This window comes from Cavia porcellus, unplaced genomic scaffold (assembly GCF_034190915.1).
Source record: "Cavia porcellus strain 051 isolate PalLab524CR breed Dunkin Hartley unplaced genomic scaffold, mCavPor4.1 scaffold_2, whole genome shotgun sequence".
NCBI lineage: Eukaryota > Metazoa > Chordata > Mammalia > Rodentia > Caviidae > Cavia > Cavia porcellus.
This window is the reverse complement of record NW_026947485.1, coordinates 117,870,097-117,884,651: the sequence shown is the minus strand read 5'-3', so window position 1 is coordinate 117,884,651 and position 14,555 is coordinate 117,870,097. Positions and strand designations below refer to the sequence as shown.

At 41.9% G+C, this 14,555-nt stretch overlaps 1 protein-coding gene and 1 long non-coding RNA gene across 3 annotated transcripts in view; one reads left to right on the top strand and one right to left on the bottom strand.

Moving 5' to 3' along the window:
* Nucleotides 1-697: 697 nt before the first annotated feature.
* The window catches only part of LOC134475269 (uncharacterized), a 58,468-nt gene continuing 44,610 nt past the window's right edge, over nt 698-14,555 (bottom strand). For both annotated transcript variants that reach the window (XR_010046382.1, XR_010046383.1), the window contains one exon: nt 698-2,834. This is a non-coding gene — a long non-coding RNA (uncharacterized LOC134475269). The remainder of the gene's footprint in view (nt 2,835-14,555) is intronic.
* Nucleotides 10,315-11,262, top strand: LOC100734122 (olfactory receptor 2T27-like). Its single transcript, XM_003479488.1, has one exon. The coding sequence runs from the start codon at nt 10,315-10,317 to the stop codon at nt 11,260-11,262; it is 948 nt and encodes a 315-aa protein (XP_003479536.1).

Here is a 14,555-nt window from a genome sequence, read left to right as displayed (position 1 = left end):
TGTCTGCAAGCAGTTCGGAAAAGCTGGGCACTTACACTGCTTGGAGCACTGCCACCTGGGAAGAAGAAAAGGCAGAAAAGTCCCACAATTTCAAATGAGCAGGCTGGAGAGAGCACCCTTTAAACAAAATGAAACAAGAGGCAGATAAAAGCACAATGCTTGTCTCAGGCTGCCATCTCCCATCACCGCTGAACACCAGAGGTCACCCAGCACTTGGGGTGGTGCCTGATCCATGATGACTCATTGGTTGTTACCCCACATGCACATACATTGTAAGATTTTTGATCAATCACTCTATGCAGTTCATGCATATGTGTAATTCATGGCTAATGTTTACAAGCATGTCTGGGGTAGAACCTCCTGAGAATGTTCCTTTCACGGTAGTTTCAGCTACAGAGCTGGGAAAGATCCTGCTCTGTTTGCTCCTCGTGATGCTGGCAGCCTGGCCAATGTTTCAGTTGCATCTTGGAGGCCTGAAGCAGAGCCCCACTAAGCTACCCCTCATCTGACCCCAAGAAACACAAATAATCCATGTTTGTGGTTTTAAACTGCTAAGCTTTGGAAATATTTGTTATGTAGTTGATAATAAGTATATTAACTGTATATTCTTTTAAGCAAAAAAACCTAGCTTTGAATCAAAAGTAAAGCACAAAAGATTGCTAAAGAAAAGTACAAATGAATAGAGATAGTGAGTTAAATTTATTTAATCATTTTTAACAGTAACAAAAGATAAATGTAAAACAGCATCATGAGATATGTTAATGTGAAAATGTATGCAGTAAATTTTTTTAGGACTTCAAAACAATATAGTAGGAAATTAACAATGACTACCATATTATATCTTGTTATCCTCAAATAGCTGCTCATACCATCAGACATAATAAAATCAAACAAAAGAAAGCAATGAAAATGATACATGACTTGAAAACTAATAGGAAATTAACAATGGCTACCATAATTAATCTTGTTATCTTCAGAATAGCTGTCCAGAACATCAGACATCAGTATGTAAAATTAACCAAACAAAATACAAGAATTAAGTTGCTTCTTTAGCTAAATTGTTACCTTTTCAGAAATTTCAGGTGTATGCTTCTAATTCCTACTATGTCTGTGTTTTCTGAACTTGTTCTGTGTGGGTTGGAGGTCTGAGATTTTATTTTGCTCCTCATCTTGACAATTTCCTGTGTTCCTCCAAATCAGACTTCAGGTGTTTCCTGCATTTGCTGCCAGACCCATGGTACAGTGTACTAGACTACTAGGCACCTGAGCTCCACCAATTGGGTTTCCTGAAGTAGTAGAGAGACATGGGGTGGTGGTTCACCAATGGAAGCAGGACCTTAGGGTATGGCTTCTTCTCCTGGCTGGTGCTAGGCTTCCTAGATCTCACTACTGAGTGGCCTCAGAAAATGGCTTCTTCCTATTAACTCCATTTGTTTGCAGGTTTGGTTCAGCTCTGATATTCTGTTTAACTGATTTTCTGTTTAACTGATCTATCTCTCTGTGACAATGGTGTATTGAGGTCTCCCATTACAACTTTGTTATTGCTCAGGTGGTTTTCTATGTCTACTAATAACTGTCTTATATAGTTGGGTGCTCCTGTATTAGGTGCGTATATACTTATGATTGTTATGGCATTTGTGCTGTCTCCAGTTCTTATTGACTGCTGTCAATCTTGTGCTATTCTTCTTTGACTTTTCTTGTAGCTGTTGTATTGATTTCTCATGATCTGTTGCTATTTTTGAGATACCTTTCTTTTCATGATCACTACCTGCAATTCTGTCTTTAAGACCTGAAATTCTATCCTCTCCTTTGTTTAATCTGTTGCATATAATTTCTTTATTAAAATTTTTTATTTTGAAAGTAGTAAAATATAACAGAACAAGATAGAATAAAGCCAACTGAGACCATGTAGTGAAATTGGTACAGAACTTCACAGCAGGTTACTGGAATAACAGCAATGGATATCACAATATATTTCGTTGTCTTTACAAGAGTTCTTTCAATCACACATATCAAAATAAAATGAAATACAGAACATTATAGAACTTATCAAAGCAGAATATTGAATAGAGCGGTACCATTAATCAGAATAAAGCAAAACATTAATAAAAATATTTGCCTTCAAAGAGATGGTAGAAGGAGATCTCCCTTGCTATGGTCAAGCTCCCAAGAGATGCTCAGATTTCTGGTTCCCATTTGCTAATGGGGGAACATGGAAAGGGGGGTAGGGAAAGTAGGATGTTTGACCTAGGCCATGCACCAGTAGGTTCACTATTGCTTAGCAGGGAGGCAGGCTGGTTGCTTGGTTTCCCAGAATCCTAAGTTCCAACATGGTGCGTCTCTCAGGAGACACTGGTGGTACTTCCCCTGGGGTGGCTGCAGTCTGCCACACCACCACCGATTACCAGGGAGGCGAGCTGCTTGCTTAGTTTCCCAGGATCCTAAGTTCCAACATGGCGTGGATTTCAGGAGACACTGGTGCTTCTCCCTCTGGAAAAGCCACAGTCTGCCACATCTGCACCACTTACGAGGGAGGCGAGCTGCCTGTTTGGTTTCCCAGGGTCCTAACTTCCAACATGGCGCAGAACTCAGGAGACACTGGTGGTTTTCACCCTGGAAGTGCTGCAGGCTGCCACGTCACCACGCTTCCCAGGGAGGTGAACTGCTTGTTTGGTTTCCCGGGGTCCTAAGTTCCAACATGGTAGGGATCTCAAAAGACACTGGTGGTTCTCCCCCTGGAAGTGCCGCAGTCTGCCACACCACCACTGATTACCAGGGAGGCGAGCTGCTTGCTTCTACAGTAAAATTTAGAGTCAGTTTTTTTTTTCAGATAACTGGAATAAAAGCAAGAAATGAAAGTGTTAGAAAGAAATGCTGTATGGAAATATTCAACATAGATGAATAGCATTTAATGATCTTTATAGTTTTGAAATGAATAATTCAAAAGAAATAAATACAAACATGTTTTTTAAATGTAAAAGCACAAAGGACACTGTCCTCCTCCAGTGAGAAGTGGAGAAGGTAAAATGCATATCAGAACTGGCAAATCGAGCCAGAGGCTGAGTGGCAGGAAATAGGAAGAAGCAACCTAGGGAAACAAAAAAGACAGAAAAGAGAAAGCTGATGTATCACCATTCAAATGCAAAAACATAACAGATACAACTGGTCTGAGTGAATACTAAGCAGGATTTAAAATTAATATAAAGGCATCAAAAATTTAAAATTTAACGGAAAAGACCAAGTCTATGCTCAAGTGACGGGCGAGAAACAGACAACAAAAGTTAAGAGTCAAAGTGTTGCAGTCAGTCATATTACCAGAATTCTTAGGATATCTATTACTAACATGAAGGTGATTTTGTACTGTAAAAAGTGCAACTAATGTTACGATATAAACATCTAGGGTCAAAACTTAGAATATCAATAAATTTGTGATATATAAGAATTATTTATTTATTTATTTTTATTTTGATTTTTTAAAAATTTTTTTTAAGGAGAAAAAACAGAGAAAGGGTACAAGTTATACAGATTTACAGAAAAAAATAAACAGTAGGAAATCACTAGTTAATGGATTACATATTTTCATCTTAGAAATAATTGCTCAAGTCACAAAATTAAAGCTTGTAAAGTGGACATTCCAACAGTGAGACTGCAAACAGTTCTGTTCAGTGATCCAATAAAACTCATTGGATATCATTTTCTATCTTATACTCTTAAATATACATGCAGTTATATCATTTAGAGCACTTTCTTTTCCTCTCTTTTGTACAATGACAATTACACATTTTGGGTTTTGTTGCTCCCACAGTTCTTATTACTTTTTTGGAAGGGAGTAGAACCAAATGTGACATAACAGAACAGAGTCAATCAAATCAAAAGGGTGGACATAATAGATAATGTAAAAGCATAATACAAGGTGATCAATAATGGTTACCATAATGCCTCCTGCTATCTCTAATAGAATTGCCTATATCATCAGTTATAATAAAATTGAACAAAACAGTAAAAAAAAAACCGACAAAACCAAAACATTGGAGACATTGTAGGTCTTCAAAAGTAGATAAAAATCATTGAGAATGGGCGTCATAATGAATCTCACTATCTTCACAGCTGTTGCCTAAACTTTTGAACCTGGTACTATCAAGCAAAGCAGAATAGGGGGACATCAGTCAAAAACAAGATGGTGAGAGCAATACAGGGCTTCAAATCAAGATAATGGAAAGTCAAAGTGGGTTACTATAATATATCCTACTATTTTTATTTATTTTTCCCTTAATTAAAAGGATAAAAATAAAAAAGTAAATAATGCAGTGGAGATTGAGATAAAAGAGGGCATAGCAACAAAACAGCGCAGATCAAAACATAACAATTCAAGCAGAATAGTGTTTCACCACAAGATAATCCTGACATAATAGTAGTTACCATATTGTCTCTTTCCTTGAATTCCTTGAGTACAACTTCGTATACTGTAGCTTTAAATATATCAAAACAATGTAAAACCATTTAAGAGAATGACAGCATTACAAGGTATTTAGAATCAACTAACAGAAAATGAACAATGGTTTCTGTATAATCTCCTTGTCTTTAAAAGTTTTTGCTTATACTCTCGTACATAATAAAATCCAATAAGATACAACCTGTTTAGACCAATAGAGACAGAAGAACAAAAGCTTGATGAGACTTCAAAACATGATGATACTAAATCAGTATTACCTATTAAGACATCATTTTCTACAAAATAGCTGTTCCTATCATCCAATCTTCTCTGCCTCATTTCTGTTGAGCTCTTTCTCTGTCATTAGTTGTCAGTTTGTCTTCTTCATTTTGTTCTCTGCTCCATTCATTGTGGCCTCCCCGCCACTATTTCTGGATTGTTTGTATTTTTCTTTTTTAGAATATCCTGCAATACTCTCTGTAGAGTTGAATTGGTGGTTGCAAATTCCCCCAGTTCCTCTTTATACTGGAAACACCTTGTTTTTCCATCAATTTCCAGGGACAGTTGTGCAGGATATCTCAATCTTGGCTGGAGGTTATTATCTTTCAAAGCTTGAATTATTTCCCCCCACCCCCCACGCTCTTCGTGATTTGATGGTTTGTGCAGAGAAATCTGCTGTAATTCTGATGGGTATTCCCTTGTAAGTGATCTGTTTCTTGTCTCTTACAGCTTTTAATATTCTGTTCTTGTATTGAATTTCTTGAATTTTTATTATTATATGCCTGGGTGTTGCTCTGTTTGGGTTGTAGGTTGCTGGGGTCCTGTATGCCTCATACATCTGAGTATCTTTACCTTTTGCTAAATTAGGAAAATTCTCCTGTATTATTTCTGTGAGTAGCTTTTGTAGTTCATTTGTTTGTGTCCCTACTTCTTCTTTTATGTTCTTAATTCTTAAGTTATGGATCCTCTTATCATCTTCTTGTCTTTGTATTATTGTTGTTTGTTTCTTTGTTACTTTTAAGAAGCTTTTCATTTCATTCTCCCAAATTACAAATCTGCCCTCCAGTTCAGATAGTCTGTCCTTAGTTTCTTTCAAGGTGTTATGCCAGTTTTTGATAGAGGTTTTAGTTTCCTGGTAGTCCCTTTGAACCTGTTTCACGTATTCTATGCTTTCTCTATTTTCTCCATCAAACAATTCTCCCCTCTTTTTCTGTTCTTCCATTCCACCATCCATTTTTCCTTGGGTGGTGCTTAGCATTTCTCTAAGTATTCGGCTTACTTCTAGCTTCAGGTCGTTAATAACTTCATTCCTGAACTGATCTATGAGGCTCTCTAGATGGCGCTTTATGTCTATTGGTGTGGTGTCCGCTATTGCCTGTTTCTCAGGATTGGGGGCCGAGGAGCTTTTCTTGTTGCTCCCTCTTCCCATATTCTTTGTTCCTTATATATGCAAGCTTATATAGGAGGCCCAGCTTCCCTCCCTGTCAGCCACAGCCTGATTGAATTGCGCCAGCTAGGTGTTCCTGCCCACAGCAGCACACCAGGAAATTCCAGACCAGGCAGCCTACGTGGGGCCCGCCCCTCCAGGTCACCTTCAGGAGCTGGGACCTGGGCTGTGGTAGCCTACTGGGTCTCGGCCAGCAGCGTCACATAGGCTAGGCACTTCTCACCAGTCCCGCTTGAGAGGGGGATACGTGGCTGGAGTCGCTGCAGCGCCCCGCTCCTGCAAATCTGCCTAGTCCCAGAATGTCGTCCGCTGGAGTCAAACTGTGGTAGAGTGTCAGTTTCTCTCACTCACCTCACCACAAGTCAGTGCACGGCTCCCCGCCCATCCTGCTTTCAACTCCGTTTGCCGATTCCCATTCCCAGAGCTTCCGCGCGTTTCTCTCCCTGCGGAGCCGAGGTAGATGCAGCTGCCACGGGGCAGGAAACCCAAATCGCGGCTTCCAATGGCGCGGGCTCCAGCCTCCACACTGAGGCCCCTCTGTTCCTGTTCTAGCACCAGGACTGCATTCCAAGTTGGTTTTTCTCAGCCCAGTTCATTCCTGGGTCAGCAGAGCATATTTCCACCTGCTTATGACTCCTTAGTCCTGCACCATTCCTGAATTCTGAGCCGAGTCTTTCAGAGAGCCTCCATAGCTGCTGTTATCTGTCCGCCATGTTCTCCCAGAAGTCCAAAATTATTTTTTTAATTATGGCATCGTTGTAAATCAATTTTGTATTTTAGAAGCATGACTCAAGGAAGGAAGCTGCTTAGTACATTTAGAATATTAAAAGTGAGCAATTGTATCTGTAGTTGATCTTATTTGAAAATTCTGTACTTGTGAATTTGCCTACTCAGTGAAATTTGCTGTTCCCACATCATGACGTTTTCAGTGGTTTGTGAATGTGCACAGAGCACTGAAGATTTGGAGCCCCTGGGACATGTGTATTCCCGAGTGTGGGAGGGGAGTATGCCCTATTGTCCTGTTTCAGCTCTCATGCCTTAAACAAGTGCTCGCTGCACTGTGTTTCTGTACAAGGATTTTTACACCATGCATTTTTAAATTGATGAGTTAGATATGTAAAATGAGCTCCCAGCACAGCACTGAAGCGATGGATTGTTACTGAAAACAGAGAGGTTGTGCTGTACCTGACGGGGAAGATATTTCCATCAATAAAGCTTGATTCCAGGGTCACTCACAGTGCTGGAAGTTCAGTGAGCTCCATGCTGATAAACTCAGTAAGTTCAGTGGTGATAACATGAATCATTAGTATATATTAAATGTTGTGCCTTTAAATAAAAACATAAAATAATGTACTGATCAGTTGATAAGAAATGTGAGGCCAGGTGCACACAGAAACTTGGCCCCACTCAGTCCTCTCCTAGGGACATTGTGGATGCCAGGTGTCCAGCTTTGGATGAGAGGGTCCCTGAGGGAACTTTCTCCATGCAGGAACTCTGATACCACTGCCATCCTCACAATTAAAATAACAGCCATACAGTCTGTTTCTAGGATGAAAATGATTTGGCTTGTGAAATTTTTTACTAGTACACATTTGTGACATATAATTACACTGGTCCTGGAGAACTGGTGTGGACATCTCGCTCACCTGGATCATCTTTGATGCCATACACCCCTGCTTCTCCAGAGCCCCTTTATCTTTTCTAAAAAAAATTCACCTCCTTCTCCTTCCTCATGCTCATGAAATTATTATATTTGTTTCTCCTATAAGGGAAACCATGATATTGAACCTTCTGTGTCTGACTTACTACACTTGGTCTTCTAGTCTCAAACGACTCAAGTTTATCCTCTATGTAAAACTCTATATTCTGCATTTATCTGTTGGAATTTTTTCTTAGTATAAGATTTCTTCTTTCTCCTCTAACTAAAACAAAAACAACCAATATGACTCACTTTATTTCTTCTCTCACCGTCTCTAGTGTAAAATAAACTCTGAGAAGATAAACCAATATTCAAATATGTATCAACTTGGAATTAATTTGGAATAAGCATTGTCAGAGGGTATGTGACACACTAGTTTTCTCCCCCAAGAGTCTATTCCTGCTTCAAGGTTTATGTTTGTTTTGATAAACTTATTAAAACTATTTTCCTTTTCCATTCTTTAAAAATAATACAAGTAGTTAGCTATCACATTTCAAATGTGGAATTTCTTTTTTCCATTTCCATAGAGACAACAAAAACATGATGGTATAACAAATATCAGTACATAACACTGGACAGTGATTATTTTTTAAGAGGTTTCCAAGAGCCCTGCACTTATTCTGGGTCTAGAATTAATTGAAGCCTGGGGACAAACTCTCATGAGGCAGTCCTCAAGGGCTCCCCAGTTGTGTGGCCTAGAGAAGCTATGGAAGGACTTGATCTGGTCCAGAAGACGGCACTGAACTATCACAAATAGTTCTAGACCTCAACCAGGCTCAGAAAAGGAGTAGGGACTCCCTTTCCACAGACTGTGAGGAGTCAGATCAACTTCTCCAGACAAGGACTCGCTAACTTAATGGCAAAGAGACATGGCACACACGATGAATGTCCTGACACGCATGGGCCAGTAATAGATGGGAGGCCAAAGCCTCAAGGAGGGGACGGTGAGTCTACTTATTAAGAAACCAACTGTTTTCTATGCAGGACGTGAACTCTAGCTCCTCCTTCAGTGCTCAAACTACAGATTTTGAACAGAAACCACTGAGATGCAGGAGCTGGGACGTTCAGACCACATGAACAGGAAGGGTGCTTCTAGCATTGGGTCATGATGTACGAAATGCATTTTTTCCGTGACTAGAAAGGGCAGGAAGTAAACCGCATTTCCTGTGTATAGATCAGTGTGTCAGTGACTGGAGAGGTGGTAGAGTCCTGGTGGAGATGGACATTCGGAGATACTTTCAGGGTCCTAGAATTTCAGGAGACACATGAAAACTCACTGAGGTTTCCCTCTGGTCCTTTTCCTTGAGGTTCTGCACAGGTGCATCTGAAAGCCAGGGGATCATGCGTGAAGAGACTCTGCTTCTTAGAGGACCCCCATCATGTCAGCTAGCATCACCACTACTCTTTCCTGCACCACACCGCCCTGGGAGGGGGCCAATTCTGCCACCAGCACAGTGGTGCATCATGCACTGGGCTTGGGGGAGCACTGCCTCTATTCCACAGCCAAGCAACTCATCAAGCTTCCCCGACACTGTTTTCTGGACAAGAGTTTAAGGGTGATGGGAGGAGAAGGATGGAGTTGTGGGTGACAGCTGCAAGTCTACACACTGAAAACAGGGTCGGCCTTTTGACTCACACAAAAATATTTCTGGGATGCTTCTTTGATTGCAAATCACTAAGATTCAGAGCTCACCCAATGGAGACAGCCGAGTATGATGACACAGTGGCAGGAATTGTGACTCCCCAGAGAGATATAAAAGGATAGCATTGTTTATACCTGAGGCATCCCACACAGTGAAATGTCCATTTTCTTTACTTCTACAGTAAACCAATTTCATTAGTACTGAACAGCCAGCGTTTTGCAATAATTTTGTTTATATACTGTTCATAGGTCATTTGATCGGGATTGAGTGTCTGATTAATTGTAGTTTGCTATTGAATTAAAACATTAACCTGCAATGGTTTTGTCAATAATCACTGATTTAATACCATTTTGAAGAAGGCAAATCAGGCTTATAGATCAAGTAGGACTTGGAAATCTGAATCTCTGAACTATGTGTTCATCTCCAACCTCAAGAAAGAAAATGGAAGAATTAAGGGATTCACAACAAAAACACAGGATTTGCTTTTACCACATATTTCTATAACTATTACGGTATTTTTAACACAAAATATCACATTTTTCTCCCATCAATTCACTCCCAGTAGCAAAAAAGCTCTATATCCTGGAGAAGAATTTATAAGACAAAGATTGGGAAGATAGGTAAGCACTATGGGGGTGGGGAGACCATCAGAAAAGCAGCCCAGAGCCCCAGAGGCTCCCAGAGGCCCTGGTACCTCAAGGAAACAAAGGTTTCTGGGAACAAAATGCTGCCAAGAGCTCATATGATGCAGGCCGGGAGCGATGACACTGAGAACACCGCTCTCCCCATGCACGGTCAGACCCTTCATGGATAGGAGAGGAATGAATGAGAGATGGTCAGTCAAAGGAATGAAATACTCATCCACCCATGTCAGAATAACTGTAGGACAGGACTTAGGCTTTAGGAAAAGTGATTTCATTTGATGGAACTTGAAAGTTTCTCTTTCATGGAATGTATGGTTTTAGCCTTGGCTATGCAGAATGAAGAGGTGCTGACCAGACATAGAAAGCATTTTAGAAAGTGATGACATGCTCTGTGATGTTCATTCTGTCCTCGTAGATTTTCAGTCCAACAGGAAGAGTTGAGTGAAAACATGGATCAGACCAATGGAACCTCCACTGACTTCATCCTTCTGGGCCTCTTGGGGTTCGGGCACCCCAAGCTCCTGATCCTCATCATTCTCCTCATCTACACTGTGGCCTTTGCTGGAAACTCTGTCCTGATTGTCCTCATCTGGCTGGATTCCCACCTGCACACCCCCATGTACTTCCTGCTCAGCCAACTCTCAGTCATCGACCTGGCTTACATCTCCAGCACGGTGCCCAAGACAGCATCCAACTACTTCCAAGGGAAGAGAAGCATTTCCTACTTTGCCTGTGGTGCTCAAATGTTCTTCTTCCTAACCCTCGGCCTGGCGGAGTGCATCCTCCTGACCCTTATGGCCTATGACCGTTATGTGGCTGTCTGTAACCCCCTGAGGTATGCAGTCCTCATGAGCCCCAAGGTCTGCCTGCAGATGGCCGCTGCAGTGTGGACTGGAGCAGCCCTTGCTGCCCTGGTCCACACTGTCTACCCGATGCATTTCCCCATCTGTGGCTCCAGGGAGATTAACCACTACTTTTGTGAGATGCCTGCCATTCTGAGAATGTCTTGTGAAGACACATCAGCCTATGAGATGGTGAAATTTGCATCCACCATTGTGTTCCTCCTGGTCCCATTTCTTCTCATCCTGGCTTCCTACACACTCATATTCCTCGCTGTCCTCAGCATGAACTCACGGAAGGGGAGGAATAAAGCACTGGCCACCTGCTCCTCTCACCTGACTGTAGTGTGTCTCTACTTTGGCCAAGCCATCTTCATCTATATGACACCCACCTCTTCCCACACACCTGAGCAAGACCAGGTAGGAGCCGTGCTTGGTACCATAGTGACGCCTGCACTCAACCCCCTCATCTACAGCCTGAGGAACAAGGAGGTGGTGGGGGCCCTGCAGAAGTGCCTCAGAAGGTTCTACAACCATGAAAATGGCCGGTCTCTGTAGCACGACACCGGGAAGGTGTTACCTTCAATTCTAAGAACATCCACAACCAGCTGACCTCCTAGGTATGCGTGGCCATTGGATGTGCAACACAGGGGATCAGGGTTCATGTAAACTGGCATTTGTGGGGTGGCACTGTTCTTCCTGCCCCAGTGACAGCTTCAGATCAGCACAGCCTGAAAATTTTTATTTATTAAATATTACACAGATTTTGATGATAATATTGGTGCAGAGGTACATGTTTGCCATCTCCTTTTTCAACTGTAATGCACTGGGTCGCATGTCAAGAACTGATTTTCTTCCTAGAATGCACCCTGATGGAACTTTCTAATTTAAAAATAGATCTGTTATTTGCTTTCCTCCTTTTCACTCTGTCTCCACTGTCCAAAAGATCAGAGATCCTCTGTTCCGTGAAAATCTCTCTTTCTAACCCTTTCCTTTTCCATGCTCCTATTTATGCAGATCCATTGTTGATTTGCTACAAATAATTCATAAAGTTGTATTTTTTTCTTCTTCTAAATTAAAAAAATAAGTAGCCGTATGTAAATAGAAATCACAGAGATGAATTCAGGAAATTCTTTAAGAAAGTAGATGGAAATTACTTTTTCCTTTTTTTCTCCTAGATTTCACCGTTCTTCACCTTCTGGTACACTGATATCTGTATTTATAAAGATGGAGTGCAGTTTTAACTTATAATTTTGTGATCACATTCAGTGCAGTTTCTGCAGCTTGCAGCAAGCTGACTTTCCCTATGTCAGGAATGGCGAACCCTCTAGTGCTTTCAGTGACAACAAACAGCCAGCTGTGGCATGCGAGCCTCAGGTTTACCACCACTGTTCCCTGGCTTTAGGCACAACAAACAATAATAAATTATGACATTATAAATTTACAACTCAGTTTTAAAGATTGCATTTCAACTTTCTTACTTCTGACATCATCTGAGCTTCACAATCATAACTTCTAAAGTAGTTTAATTTTGATAATTTAAAATTTATATGGACCCTTTGTCGCTGGAGTCCACCATTCTATGATGCATAACCAGATACCCCTGCTCTCCTCCTGGTACTCGAGTGCCTCCACTGATGCCTCTGTGGCCCCCTGGGTGCTGGTAGATGTCAGAGAAGGTGCCCAACAGGCCACATGCAGAAGGCCCGAACCCGGGCTCTGTGTGTGCGAGGCATGTGTTTCAGCCCTGAGGCACACCCCAAGCCTCTCGTGTCTTTTACACCATTTAAAACAATTAGTCAAGAGCTGAAAAATACTGTGGACTAAGATAGCTGCACCCATTAGTCACACTAGGAACCTCACCATGAGCAGCAAGTGCCAGGCTCTGTGGGCAGCCTGGAGCATGCCAAGAATCACAGGGCCACAGCTTGAAGGAGTTGGCAGCTGAGCAAAACCCAGAAATATTGGTAACCAGAAAGACAAGCAACGGGAACAGCACAGTCCAGCCCTGAAAGCCAGCAGCTGGGAGGTGGAGCGGGTCTTCCTGTAGTGTGGTGACAGAAGGAGGACACAGCAATCCCCTGGGACTCTTGGGTCCACATGGGTGAGGCAAACCAGCCCTTGCAGACTGAAGATTGCAGAGCAGTGCACAGAGACAGGAGTGACAATTCCTGTCTCTCCAGACCCAGAGGGGGTCAGTGCAGGAAGCTTCTTGGCAGCATCTGTGTTGCCAGTGCAGGGAGGAGATAAGTCAGAGTGGAAGTGGGGCAGGTGCCCAGTGTGAGCAGTTCCCTTGGCCTCATGTGGAACCCCACATTTGTTGTAGCCCTAAGGTGTAAGGACCATTGCTGTTTATGGGGAGGAGGAAGCAGCTACCAACCCTAACGAAGAGAATGGGCCCTGGGCGACAGTGGCTGTGATGTGTGAGAGACGCCACAGTGGGGGAAGGGATCCTCACGGGGAGCCTCCTGCAGGGACCATGGGGAACAAGGCCTTGGGAACCTCTAACATGCAGTCCCCAAGTACACATCTCCCTTTTGATCTGCCTGGAGGCCTCAGAGTGAAGACCAGCAAAATCCCCTTAGCCACACCTCTAGGAGCGTGCCTCCACAGGTGCTGCAGTGTTGGGTACCCTCCTGACTTGCCTAGGGTTGCAAGAGGGGCAGACTCAGCTGGATCCTCCACCCAGTCACTCCCAGAGTTGGGCCAATTTAAACCAGTTAATAATCGGACCACTGAAACCTTAGCCAAAGCAATTAAACAAGAGAAAGAAATAAAAGTAACAAAGGTAGGAAAGCAAGAAGTTAAATTACCATTATTTGTGGATAACATGAATTTCTATATGGAAGACTCCAAAAACTCCACCAAAAGAACTGTAGATTTAAAAACTAAATTCAATATGCAGCTGGATACAAAGTCAACACTCAAAACTCAGTAACATTCCTGTTATTCCACAAATTCACAGAGAGAGAAATAAGGGAAACCACATCCCCTAACTATAGCACCCCCCAAAAATGGAATACTCAGGAGTCAATCTAATAAAGGAAGTAAAAGATATTTACATTGAAAATCACAGTACTCAAAAAAGGAGAAGAGGACATAAGAAAATAGCCTTTGCTCATGGTTAGGAAGAACCAACATAGTGAAAATGGCCATACTCCCAAATCTGTTACACAGGCTTAATGCAATCCTGATCTAAACATCATTGGCATACCTCACAGAACTAGAGAAAACATTCCTAGGGCTGGGGGCTTAGCTCAGCAGCTTAAGCTCCTGCCTGGCAAATGAACAAAAATTCCTAAAATTCATTTGGAAACAGAAGAGACCTAGAACAACAAAAGCAATTCTTAGCAACAAAGGCAAGGCAGAAGGCATCATAATCCCTGACTTAAATTATACTATAAAGCTACTGTGATAAAATCAGCATGATACTGGGAAAAAAAACCAGACATGAGGATCAGTGGAATAAAGATGCAGACACAACTCCAAACACACTCAGCTACCTTGTGTTTGACAAAGTGGACAAACATTTTCACTGGGACAAAGACAGCCTCTTTAATAAAGGTGCTGGGAAAACTGGCTTCCACATGCTGAAGACTGAAACTAGACCCATATCTATTACCATACACTAAACCAATGTCAAATGGAAATAAAGAATTAACAGCTGGGCTCTCATCTTATTAAAAACCATTTGCACATCAAAATAAATCACCAACAGAGTGAAAAGACTGAGTGGGAAATAACTTCTGCCAGGGGTCCCTCAGACAAAGACTTATATCTAGACTATATAAAGAATCAAAATATCAGACCCTCCATATTCAAAGACTCTATCCAAAAATGGGCATCTGAGA